The sequence below is a fragment of the Seriola lalandi genome, unplaced genomic scaffold (genome assembly GCF_002814215.2).
Source record: "Seriola lalandi dorsalis isolate HSWRI2012SDOR001 ecotype SW California unplaced genomic scaffold, Sedor1 jcf7180002054658, whole genome shotgun sequence".
Lineage (NCBI taxonomy): Eukaryota > Metazoa > Chordata > Actinopteri > Carangiformes > Carangidae > Seriola > Seriola lalandi.
Genome location: NW_019525211.1, coordinates 225107 through 238846, shown reverse-complemented (window position 1 = coordinate 238846; position 13740 = coordinate 225107). Strand labels below are relative to the sequence as shown.

General features: G+C 47.0%; 1 protein-coding gene across 1 annotated transcript in view; it reads right to left on the bottom strand.

Annotated features, from left to right (window-relative positions):
* LOC111665735 (insulin receptor substrate 1-B) overlaps positions 1–13740 on the bottom strand; it is a 47159-nt gene that overhangs the window by 25491 nt on the left and 7928 nt on the right. The window contains exons 2-3 of the mRNA XM_023420805.2: positions 10046–10347; positions 6487–9679 (exon numbers count right to left, since the gene is read on the bottom strand). Of these exons, the coding sequence (XP_023276573.1) occupies positions 6487–9679; positions 10046–10347 (3495 nt within the window). The remainder of the gene's footprint in view (positions 1–6486; positions 9680–10045; positions 10348–13740) is intronic.

Sequence of the window (13740 nt, the reverse complement as noted above, 5' to 3'; positions counted from 1 at the left end):
TGTCAGCGCTGTTGTTCGGTGGCTGTTATATATTTAGCACATTATTCGGACGCTGCAAAACTCAGTGGATCTCCATGATGACGCCAGATGTAGCTGCAAAAAAAAAAAAAGAAAAAAGAAAAAGAAGAGATTTGTGATGCGGCTGCAAAGCGTGTGCAGGCCGTTACTGTCCTCTGTTCTTACACGACAGACATTCACTATACGTACAGCTGATGGCAGAATACAGCTGCTCTGTACTTTGTATTGTTGAACTCGTACTGCTGTTGGCCACACAGCATGGCGAGCAGCGGTGTGTGTGACGGTTTGATCATCCGTCACAAAGCTGTAAATGTGTGTGTGTGTGTGTGTGTGTGTTCAACTCGGATTACTCCTCTAACCCTCTGATTCGCCTAATTGGACAAAAGGCGAGGGGCTGTAATGAGACGATGCTGCTGCTGTGTTGCAGGCAGATGACCTCCTCCTCACACGGTCTGTGCTTGAAGCGAACGGAGGGAAAGAACGCCTCAGTGTTTGAGCCCTCTAATATATTGTACACACATGTGGTGGGACGGACACACAACCTTCAAGAAAACCCAAACAGAGGAGAGTTGTTGCTATGTGCGGTGTGAGCTCGGTGACTCCTTGAACAGACCACCCAAACAAAGCAAACTGGACTTCACAGAACTAAACGTCCTTGATTTTAACCAAAACAAACCCACCCCAAAGAAAAAAAAAAATCCTTGATGGCTGTGCTTTCTGACCTCCTCCATTCCATCTTACGATATTGATATTATACAAAGAAACACATCAAAATGTGTTTGAAAATATTAGATAAACGCAGAAATATGGCTTTTGTTTATTCGAGCTGAAGAGGAAATGGATGCAGGCCTCTCTGCCTGTCCTGCGCATCTTCCCATGGGGGCAAATCAGTTGTGTAATGCTGTAATTAGGCTAATGAAGGAAAGTTGAGTTTGCACTGCAGAGAAATTTGAGCTAATTTCCAGCTTAATATTATGCAATCATAAGATGCAGGGGTTTACCTCCCACCTCGTCCTGTTTTTCATATTCATACAGCTGATTATACGGCAGTCGGGTGCAGAAGAGCCGAAAAGTCCGGGAGGAAAATTAGTAGATAAAAATCTGATATTGTGAAATTGCTGGAGCCAAACGCGTCGCTGTTGGTCTTTTTAGCTTCGTCTGCCTCAATATTAAAACGGTCATACTACATAAATAAAAGCTCAAAGCGGCTGAAAATATCAAAATAAGACTCGGCTTCTTAATAACCGCGTCAAATGCAGGACCTTTAAAAAGTTAAATATCAACCTTGCTTTTGTCCGCCACATGTTCAGCTCCTGCTGTTTTGGCTCCACATCTGTGAGAAATGTGAGCGGAGCTGTGTGTCACTGTAACTCTACGGAGCTCAGGCCGTCTGCAGCACGCCGCACAGACGAGGTTAAAAAAGCACAACAGATAAACAACTGAGTGTATGCGCACACACACACACACACACTGTGCCCTGAGCCTCACCCTCTTGGGGGGGGGGGGGGGGGGGGGGGGGGGGGTCATGTCCCATCCACGTGGTTGTGTTTTACATAACACTACTAGTGCTGTTAGTCTCACATAGCGCTGGCCTGGATTACACACCCAGCAAGTCGCGCCTGCCGTCAGGAAGGCCGTGCGTAGTGCGCAGGGTGAGTGAGTGAGTGTATGGGCTGTTTGTTACAACGGGGGACTCATTAAATGCTCACCGTCAGTCAATTTAATGAGTTAATGATGAAATACTTAAGGATAATTCAGATTTATTAAAACTTGGAAACACAAGCACAAGCAGTTTTAAACAAACTCCCAGTTCAGCCAAACTTATCTGGAGCAGAGAGAGAGAGACTGTGGTGAAGGATAAAATTCGGTCTGTGGTAAACATCCATCACAGTTTACAGTCCGTCCTCCTGCTTTAACTTTGGCCCACCACACTTATCGTAACTTTCCTGTGCAATGATATGATATCTGCAATGCACGCGCTCTCTGTTTTACCTCCAAATAAAGAGGCACAGATAAGGCGTTGGCTTCTTTGCAGTTTGTCCGATCAGCTGACAGCTCATGCTTCTCGTCCCGTCGCTTATCATGAGAGAAAAAAACGATCACCAAAGCAAAAACGAAGACCCAATAAACCGGAATCCAGCTCAGATCGAGGGCGGGGACTCTCATTACCAACTATGTTCACACACAAGACGGGGAGAGAATGTCGATGCATTTGGTTGCTAAAAGAATTCATATGTGTGTGTGTGTGTGTGTGTGTGTGTGTGTGTTCCTGCTCGCTTCACTGGCTGACTTTAAGTATGTTTACCTCTTCCTGGTCGACATAACCTGGAACTCTGAGGAAATGGGAATGTGCCAACAAGCTGCCAACGAGGCCGAGAAACCCAACAGTGTTAGCAATAAAACGCCGCGCTGCTGGGAGCGTCAGAGTCAAGACAGTTTTGTTTTTTTGTTTTTTTTAAAATGTGGTTTACTTTCATGCAGGTTAAGTTTACTTTTGGTAGAAAATGATAACAAAATTTTATGTTTTTCTTATGTTTTCTTATTGGAATATTATAAATTCATAATTCCTTTTTTGTATTTTTGCATCAATTAACTTAAATATCTTGATTTGACAGTTTTATTAGCCATTAAACTAAATAAATGTTACAGGAAATTATTATCATATATAAATTACTACACATGATAGACGATTTTATCTACATAGCTCAGCCCTAGCTCAACAAAAAGCCAATTTAATTTATTGACACTTATTTCCTCACAACTGCACAAACGAAAGAGAGAATCCATAAAATCTGTAACATTTATCTGTGATAAGAGTCTAGACACGGCAACAGTACGCACACGCACGCAAGCACGCACACACACACACACACACACACACACACACACACACACACACACACACACACAGTAGATACTGATCCAATTGGTCAGTTATGCATGAGTTTTGCCCAATTAGGCAACAGTAAACAAATGTAAACAGCCTCGCTTCTGTGAACTGTCGAAAACAAAAACAACAATGTTCATGTGATTCAGGATTGAAGGACGACAAAACACGGCCTCATTCAGATTTCACTGCATCATGACTATAATAACCACAGACTCAATCAAAGTCAGGCTCCGTGTCAGTGTTTCTTTTACCGACTTTATATTTCACCATGCAACTAGGCTAAATTCTATACGTTAGACACGTATGCATGGATCTCCTTATGGGGAAAGTAGTACATAATTGACGGGGAAGGGACAGCTGGAAGAGCGGATAATAAAATTCTCTCACGTGGTTTTCTTTGGGGGGAGATTGTGGGAGTGGTGGCTGATTTAATCTAAATTAACATTTTGTCCTAAAAATCCTCTCCACTTCATAAAGGAAAGAATCACTCCGTTCTGCTGAAGGTCATGACACTCCTCCACTATGAGGGACACACACACACACACACACAGAAATGCACAGTAAACTGAAATATACACATTTCGGTCACTGTCTCTTACGATTTGCTTGAACTTGGTGCTCATAAAAGACACTTGCATTTGCTACATAAACACTCACATACAGTGTTGAAGTGTGTGCTGCAAGGCAAAAAACACACGTGTTACATCTGTTCTAGTCGATTCATTTTGACTTGATCCTGCTTCTAAAAGAGGTTATTTGGAGTGAAACAGCTCACCCCGCTTTGCCTCATTATCTAAATAATGACAGGTTATTTTTGCACATTACATAATACATAACCACTGTCCGACAGGATTGTTTTTGGCACATGTCCCACTACTGATGTTCAGTTTTAGCCTTTGCCCCCCTCCCTGTGCCAAAAGAACATACCCCTGAGACATACACACACTCTCTTATACAAGCTGGAGCCTGTTGGGGGGAAAAATCCCCCTGTAATTAACAGATCAGAACTCTTTAAAAAATAAAAGCACGCAGGATCCACGCAGACAATATAATTAATCGTTTCCAAACTGTATTTTTGTTCGTAGTAATGGGTAGATTAGTCGTCATGTACCATCTTTGTATAGTCACTTTCCATTTTGGTTTTTGCCTGTCCCTTTCTCCCTGGTTTCTGACTTCTCTACAGCAAAAGCATAACGTCTCAGCGCAATACTAAAAGCTATTTTTACGTGCCTCTGCAAGCATTTAAAGGACAGAGGGAAACACAATGTGCAAAGGGAGGAGGGCGAAAGGCGTAAAGACAAGAGAGGTTTTTGGTGAAAAAAAAAAAAACTTGAACAATAGTATGTGTAGTGAACAGAAGGGAGGGAAGGAATTTCAAATATCCATCTGCCTAGATGTCGGACGAGGATAAAGATTGGGAAGAATGAATGAATTCAAGGACACTTACTCAAATAGAAAAACATGGATACAAAGACAGGCAGTATAGAGGAGAATAAGGTACGACAGAATAAAGAAAGCAACATACACAAAATGTAAACTGCAAAGGAAAACAGCTTCAGGAGAGTCCAGTAGTCCTGGGGCCTGGCCCTGCTGAGGCCCGCCAGCCCACCGCGGTAAAAAACTCTCAAACAAAAGGATCATTTATTGAGGGAGGAAAGAGGGGGAGGCGGGATGGAGGGATGAAAGGAGGGGGAACACTGTACAGAGGCATTTGAGAGCTGTGTGAGTGAAACACTGGCCCCATCTCAACATTCACAGCCAATGTGTAACATTCTCCCCCACGCTGCCCCGCTGACGTACTCAGCAGCCAGAGCCCATATGGTCCCACTGTGGTAGCCTGCTAGCATTTCTATTTAAAATACAGCCGACAACGCCGCCTGCTTCCACCAACACGCCCTCCAACTTCCCAATAAAACCAACACGGGCGACGTATGGATACAGCCTGATGGTTCATTTCCATCTGTGGAATCTATGAAAAAACCGACTGTCGAGCTCAGCTGCGCCGCACTCGCCGCAAGATCCCATGATGAATTTTTTGTTAATGCCTTAAATTCTTCATTAAATCCAACTGTGGAGCAGAGCTACGAAATGTTTACCACAGAAACCCAGGAGCTTTAAGTTTAACACAACCTGCAGTACAAATCATGTGGAGGCTAACAGCAAAGCTTGGCAGGATGCATTCATCACAAGAACCCCACTGTGGAAGGTTAAGTAAGACTACTGAGTGTTTTACTGATGCATATAAATCCACATCTCCATTTAAATGCTGCTCTATCTGCTTAAACTGCAGGCGTCTATTTCTTAACGGGCCAATTTAGTGCAGACAGTGGCTCAAAGAGAATGTTTTTCTATGAGGAAACGTCTCACAGTGACCTAGTTGAGGCATTGTTTAGCTGTGGTGGTGCCCCACAGCCAGAAAATTGCCCCCCACAGTAGGAAAAAATGTAAATACAATGAAAATTCATCATCTGCCCTCACTGACCTCTCTTACTAACAAAAAATAAAAAAAGGTCTGACAACTCTGCAGTTACAGCACTGCAGATACATAGTATTATGTAAATTATATATGTACTGTATATATGTACATGTCAATACATCTCACCTAAACTAAATTCTAGTTTCTATATAATCTACGTAATCATAACACTGTGGTGGGGAACATTAAAAAATTGCTTGGATTTCATAATGTATTATTTATAAAATTTATAGTAAACAATATTCGTACCGACAAATCAACAAACCAAGCAACACCATTTGAATGCTTGCACACTTTCCTTCATAACATCATTACAATCTTAAAGTTCTGGAAAACTCCTCAAGTAACATTAAATAAAAAATTAAATGTGAATCACATCGTTTCTCCGGCTCATGTCACACCGGAGGATCTCAATTTGACAGGTCAACGGATAACAGGGTCAAAGTTCAGCTTTATTGAACTTGGAGTAGAACGTTTTCAACGGCAGCTCGGAGTGGTTTGCTGAGAGTTACCACCGCAGTGCGATGGAAAACAACAGGTGAACCAGAGAGAGCAGTTGGATTCTGCTTCTTGGCATATACATTAACCAAACTGCACCGAAACACCGGAAAGAAGAACTGAGGAGGTGCAGCACTGGGAATGCTGACACAGCATTCAAGAAGCCTCAAGAGAATCAATAGTCATTTCCAGAATATCGATATGCATTGATATTCCAATAGGTTGTCTGGCTTCGAACACCTTACATAATCACATCAATGTAAAAACTGTGCACTGAAATCAATTTCCAAATTGTCGCTGCAGCTGATCTACATCTCATATTATGGATTATGTGGACATTCGTATATAAAATCAGACCAGTGTCTATGTCCTAATATGGCGCCAGGTGAAGTTTGATTACCAACATGGATGGAGAGCGAGGCTGTGCTCCATTGGATTATCTTGAAAGTGCGTTTTTTCTATCTGGATAATGCGACAGAGCAGAAGTAGGAAGAGAAAGAGGAAAGACGACACACAAACACAAAAAAAAGTGGGAATAGGCAAATCACAGTGTGAGTGTGTTTCTGTTTTAAAAGAAAAAAAAAAAAAAAAGAACAGCTCTTACCTGTTCCCTCCTTGCTTCCGTTCTGATGTGTCCGCAGCTCCTCTGATTTGTAGAAGTCGATGCTGGCGTAAGTGTTGAGGCTGGAGCTGCTGCTGCTGCTGCTGACTGCTGCGCCCACTCCCCCAATCCCAGAACCTCCACCCAGTACGGAGAAGAGGCGAGAAGGGGTCTGGCTACCTGAGGGTCCTTCCAGCCCCAAATGAGGACTCTCTTTGTTGACCAAGTCCAAGTCAATGTAGTTAAGACCTTGCTCTGTGGAGGAAGTCTGAGCGTTTGAGGGAAGGGACTGCTGTCCAGGGAGGGGGCACTGAGTGGGGGTATCAGTCACAGCACCATTCCCCCACAACATGTTTTCAAAGCCCAGCCGGCGGGCCACAGCTTGGGCATGTTCTGGAAATAGGGAGGCAGTGGAGGAAGAGGAAGTAGAGTTAGAGGTGGGGAGGGAAGGCGAGGCCAGGAAGGTTTCTGAGCAATGCCGTCTGCGTCCTTGAGGGTCGGCCCGGATAACTTTAGCCCCGTGGTCTGGGTTGAGTCCTGGTTTGGCAAGGGGAAAGTCTAGACCTCGTGACAGTACTGGAACAGAAGGATCAGTCCTGGTGGGGGAAGGGGCTTTGGGGGAGACACTGGATGATGACCTAGGGACGGTGTTGCTATTCAAGCTGAAGGCCATCTCTGTGTAGTCTCCACAGGACGTAGGAGACTCGGACTCAGTCACCGATGGAGCACTTTCTCTGCTTTTCCTAAGTGGGGCATTAGCCACTTCGGCCCCCTCTTCACGAGGGCCAGTAGTACCCTCATCACAGGCTTTAGGGGCATGAGCGAGAGTTGGAGGCGTGGGAGGGGTGTGGAAAGATGGGAAAACTAGTGGGGTAAGAGAGAGTGGTGAGGGGGAAGGAGAAGGGCCCAAGTCCATATTGACATACTCGGAGGCAGCTGGGGGAGTGATGGGGGCAGAGGGGCTACGGGAGAGAGGGACAAAGTTACCTAGGCAAGAAGTTGGCCTGTGTTGAGGATGCTGGCTGCTTGAGCAATGAGGCAGTGATAAGCCATGCCTGAGACCCCTGCCACGCCCTCCTCCAACCATAGTCTGGCTGCACTTCTCCCCTTTAAACTCAATGCTTACGTACTCCCCAGGACTCTTAGGTTCTGGGGGCAGCGGGTTCTCACGGACTCTGGGAAGGGTATTAGCCTTGGATACATCAACAAACAGGCTCACTGGTCTGCTTCTACTATGGCTACCTTGCTTGGACAACCCTGCAGAGCCCCGTCTCTGCTGGAGCTTACTCCCGTCTTTGGACTTAGCTCCCCCAGCTGTGGTGTTCACTGCCTGGGTAGCCCGCTCCTCGCTCTCTCCAAGGCTCTCACTGCTGGCCGAGCTGGAGGAGTATGAGGAAGAGGAGAGTGACAGGTGGCGTCCAACCACTGAGTTTCCTGCTGCTTGCTGCTCCTGACGCCCTCCCATAGTCCTACCTCCACCCATTCCCCTACTACAATTCCCATTGGGCCTTCTGCCTCGCCCGGGCCCATCGTCAAAGTGTCCAGCAGAGGGGTTATGTTTGTATGACCGGGGAAGGGAGTAGTAAGAATACACCATCTTGGGGGCTTGCTGTTGGGAGCTGGTCTCCAAATGACCGGTGTGGTCAGGAGGTGGGGGGCTGCCATTTACAGAACGTGCGCTGATTGGGGACATGTTCATATAGTCACTTCCTGCCCTGCTGTCTGCACTGCCACTGCCCACCCAAGCCCCTCCAGAGAGACCCCCACGCTGGTCAGGGGAGCAGCTGCTATTGGGGGACATTATCATATAGCCGTCAGAAGTTGGCGGTGGCCGGATCTGCTGTGGAGGGGACACGCTGTTGTTGGGGGTCATGGCCATGTAATCATCAGTAGGTTTAGAATCTGAGTCTGGGACAGAGACAGCCAATGACTGGGACAGGGATACTGGAGGCTGAGTGACGCCAGGCAGCATGGACATATACCCATTGTCCACACCTAAATCTACACTACCACCTGCCCCTCCACTCCCTTCACTTTTGAACTCCCCCGCAACATCCAAGTATCCTCCTCCTCCCCCTGCTGACCCAGCACCCATGACAGATTCCCTCTGCATGGAAGAGGACATGGAAGTAAAGGACTCGCGGCTGGTGCTCCTGGACATGATGGCATAATCGGCTGAATCTTCATCTGCCGGTTCCTCAGCTCTACGCTGGCGTGGGGCCAGTCTCTCCAGGGTCATAGGAGGTAAAGAGGCCCGCTTGCTCAGCAGCCTACGTTCAGCTTCACATTCACGGCTGGAGGAGCGGCGCAGCACTCTCCTGGTCTGGGGCTGGGAGCCGCAGGCTGGTGTTCCTGGTGCAGGCAGGGAGCTGGATGTCAAGCTTCCCTGATTACTTCCACCACCACTACTACTGCGCTGGCCCATCAGGATGTAGTTGGCCCCCTCATCGCCAAGAGATTGGCTGCTGACGCTACCAACAGAGCTTCCAGGGAGGCTTGGGGATGGAAGGAGCGTGTGATCCCCAGGACTAGAGCCATACTCGTCTGAAGAGCCGTAGTCACTGGGAGAGCCTGAGACTGAGGCGCGATGCGAGGGGACACGACTGTAGGCACCAGACCCCGGACCAGCACCAGTGGAAGATGTTACACCTCCAAACTCAGAGCCATGCCCAGAGCTAGAGGAGAGGCTTGGGGCTGGGGAAGGCGCTGGGGTGGAGATGGAGCGCATCAACCCAAGGGGAGTTTTAGCAGCTGTGGTGGGGGCGGAACGGACTGACTTTGACCTGAGGATTGGGGTGGTGGAGCAAGAGCCATTGGTGGAGGGGCTGGAGCTCGGCCCTTGGAGCGGTGTGGTCCCTGCTATCCCATCGTCACCTTTCCCCCCATCACTGGCAGTGCGAGACCTTGGGAAGCTATGCCGCGGGGTGGGAGAAGCATTGGCACTGCTGCCTCCTGCTGCACCGTTAGAGCCTCCAGGAGGTTCAGTTCGGGGACGGCGGGTGAAGCCCACCTGGCTGGGAGGAGGGTTTGGGTGGTGGCGGCGTGAAGGAACGCTGATAGGATTAGAGGCAGTAGCACCTCCCCCAGGGCCGGAGTTCGACTGAGATTTGCTGCGTTGGCGAAACTCCTCGCTCAGTGCCTTCATGGCCTCGAGTAAGGTTTCATGCATGTTCTGGGCCACCACTGAATCATCCACCTAAGATGTGACACAAAAACCCTCTCAAACACTAAACTCTGATTCTATGATAAAAAATAAAAAATCAAAGAAAGAATGAAGAGAATTTAACTGGATATTCTTTAGACAGTTCAATTTTTGATTTTTCAATTAAATTTGTATTTAAGATGTATCTTTAAATCAGTGACTGACTTCTAGGATTAATTTAAATACATTTGCAAAACCTGAATTGGACCATAATGTAGGGTTACATGAACACCAACCTTAACATTGGGTAACTTGAAAACTGCAGTTTCTTTCACTCTGTTGATTACAGGCTCTTTACATTTACGAGGGATTGGAGGGTGAAACTGTCAACATAAAGGGGGTTGCAGATTACAGGCTCACCTGCATCCAGAACTCGCCCGGGCCTGTCACGGCAGAGCGTCCCACCTCCACGAAGAAGAAGTTTTCTGAATGGCCGCAGCGTCGGACATTCATCAGCTGCAGCACCACGGCAGCGGCATCAGAGTTGAGCTTGACAAAGTTGACCGTCTTGTCAGTCAGACAAAGCCGGTAGATGCCAACCAAGTTCTTGGCCTGACCCAGGCCTTTGGGCCACACCTTCACCTGCCACACCTCTTTGAACGCCGGCCCCGGATTGGGAACGCCGTAGTCCCCCGCAGCCCCGCTGTCAGTGGGGTTCTTACCTTCAGGGACAGGAAAGAGACAGAAGATTTAAGGGGTGCTGGAGTGAAAAAGAGAAGAAAAACAGAGGAGGCTGCGACCGGCAAAATTGGGAGAGGTAATTAAAGTGTTACAGTGGAGGATTTATGAAGAACACTAACTGCTGCAATGAAGCACTGCCATGACCTTCATGCTTCTGTGAACAAAGGGAACACCAGGTGAAAGCACCACTATTTACCTGTTAGCAGAGGGCAAGGGGCCTTTATTATGCAAGCTGTGCTGATATTGGACTTTTTACTGATTTTTAAACCAGATCTGGGTTCAAACTGAGCATGCAGCAGCTTGTGAGACCGGCTCACTGTACCTGCAGGCTCCATACACTGGGGTCTCATTTGTCAAGCACACACAGACATCCTGACACACACACACACACACACACACACACACACACACACACACACACACACACACACACACATACCAGTGGAAAAAAAATGAAACGGTTGACAACTGAAGCCCTGCACAAGAATGATGACTATGAAAAGAAAGCAACTGTTGTGGAAAAAAACATAACTGAACCCACCTGGAAAATGCTTAACTAGTGAATCTTCTCCAAAACCAAAGCAAACAATGCTAGTAGACTCGAGCCTCAAGAGCCTTTTTCTGGAGCTGCTTTCATGACAATAAACTGGCTTTGTAAACTAATAAAACCTAGTGTCTTTTAGCAGGAGTACAGGCAGTCCATTCACCCTTTGTGTTAAGTGTTTTGTATTCAGACAGTGAGGAATTACTGAGGCGATGAAACGCAGGAGAGAAAGCTCTTGGTGAGATTTGAGCTGGTATGGGCCCATACAAAAGACAGGGGGACTTACTTAAGCACTTAACAGTATTTGGCCACCTGTTTGGTGTTTAAGTCACTGCATTGTTCACAAATCTGAAGTGGGAAATGTGCCCATTACCCCAGAAAATTACCTTAATTCTATCATGCTGTGCAACTCATTGTCAGCAGGTATTAAAGACGGCCTCTGAATATATCACAGATTTTCTTCCAGCCACAAGAGACCTCACGTCTGTGGACTACGAAGCCCAGGATTACACAGGACCCCCCCCCGCCTGGTGGGATACACCTGAGCGGGACGGCTACCGGTCTACGACGCAGAATCAATCAACTTCATGACAACACCGAAGGAACAAACCTCCACGAAGACACTCACCTGTTCGCTTCACAGGAACAGGATGTTCTTTGTACAGTAATGGCGAACTCGAGCACCTGCCTTATTAGCCATCCACATCTGGCGCGCTGAAGTATTGATGTGAAAAGTGATTTCTTTGACAAGTAAAAAAAGTGAGTGAAAGATCAGATTTCCCCTAAGCTTGTGTGGTATTCTACTTTAAGCAATGATTTCGGCAAAACACAGTGCATCCCGACCACAGATATATGATTGTATGTCTGCATGTGTTTGTTCTTCTCTTCCCATGCCTGCTCCTGCAAATCCTACAATGACAACCATATGTAGACACGAAGGCCCGGCATGCACGGTGGACGCCATGTTAACCGAGCTCCCGTTGTGACAAATATTTCCCCAGATCCTCTTCCCCAAAAAGTTTTTTTTTTTTTTTTTAAACTCGTGATTGCAAAAGAAGGGGAAGTCTGACGTGTCTTGCTGCGTCCTCTTCCAGTTCGCTCCCCTAAAATTGGAGGATCGCTCTGAACTTGAAAGAGACTTAGAATAGATGTTTTGTTGAAAGCCATGGAGGCTGTGGCTTAGTGGCTGTGTGTGTGTGTGGAGGCACTCCCCCTGCATTAGATGACTCATTCAAGGCCATGCATGGCTGTTTCATGTACTGCTTTTCTCCCCATGTGCGAGGAGCTGTGCGCAAGAAGCTCTGTTTGCCTCCTCGATTTAGATTTACAACAGGAAGGGGTGGTTTTGGGGATTTTTCAGCAGAGAGAGGGAATGAGGGACGGCAAGAGATTGCACAGAGATATCAGAGAGCCATTATGGAAGGAAATAAGGGCCTTTTAAAAGAGTCTTTAAGGATGAAAAGTAGGGTTATTTTCAGATTGCTTGGATTAAAAAAAAAAAATCTAATTACAGGCTTTATTTATTCTAAAATTAAACTTTTCATTCCGCTGCAGCTTGACTCACATTGCTGTGCAACATATTCCTCGAAGAGTATCGGTTCCCGTTTCAAGAGCCCATTTAAACGTGTCTTGAGGAGAGCACAAGTGTGTTGTTTGTTTTGAGTACAGTGCAGCCTTAAACCTCAGCTGTGCCCTCAACAGCACTTACACACTCACACACACACACACCCTTGATCTCAGGGCCACTCCAGCTGCGTACTCTTATCGACAACTTTTAAAAGCACTGAAAACCTTTAAGGGGCTTTGTCAGACTCCTGCAGAGGCGCAGAGAGATCTACTCCTATCCAACATCACGGACCTTTCTCCGTGGTTACATTAAGTTGGGGTTGACTCTAAACGGAGGTGAATGAATTATAGATCCTCCCTGGCTTTCCTCTGGGGGAACCTTCACGGTAGTGTGGTGCTCAGCAGAGATGGCTGAGGGGGGGTATTTTCCCCCCCACTTTGCATAGAGAGGTTATCAGTCGGTCAGCTTCCGTGCAGCACAACGCCACCCCTATACCACATAATGAACCCTCAGAAAAACATGCACACAGAATGGCCCTTAGCAGGAGATGAATCTCAGGACTAAAGGCGAATGCACATGAAAGCAAAATACACCTGGAGGTAATGAAGCATCTGCATTAAGCTTGCTGGCTGAATAAGGGCAATGCATGCCAAACAACATTCAGCCAACCTTGGTGCAACCTTGACAGGGTGTGCGGGTATATCGGGTCAAAAGAGTTCACACGAGGTGACCAGATTTATCTCTAAGTAGCAGCGTAGTATTTCAACAAACCCGAAAACAACCTACACTGGCTTATTGACGCCTCGGCTGTTTACTTCATTTCTGCCACGACCACACATGAAACTCGCAGTCTTAACGTGTGGCTGGAGAACTCGACCTACGCGGGCAACACTGCCATCTATTCATGCCGATTTATTTGCTATGCTCGAGCTGTCTCCCTCGAGATCATAGACTGTACATAAGGACGACATAATCTAACCCGATTTTCTCAAACCGGGATTTTAAATACGAGTTGAGTGACCGGCGTTGAGGCGGCGTTGCGTCTCCTTTGCTGTCTTATTGCCTTGGTGCTATAAGGGAGTGTGTGTTTAGGGGGGGGTGGAAGGAGGGGTATAGGGGTGCGATATTTACCCCCGGGGCTGCCAGATGCCTGCTGGGACACTTACAGCTCTTCCCTGAGTGACAGGCTGATTATTGTTATGGTTATTACATTACTCAGGAAGTAGGTCTTCCATAGGGGTCTTGAGTCAGAACAGGGGGGGG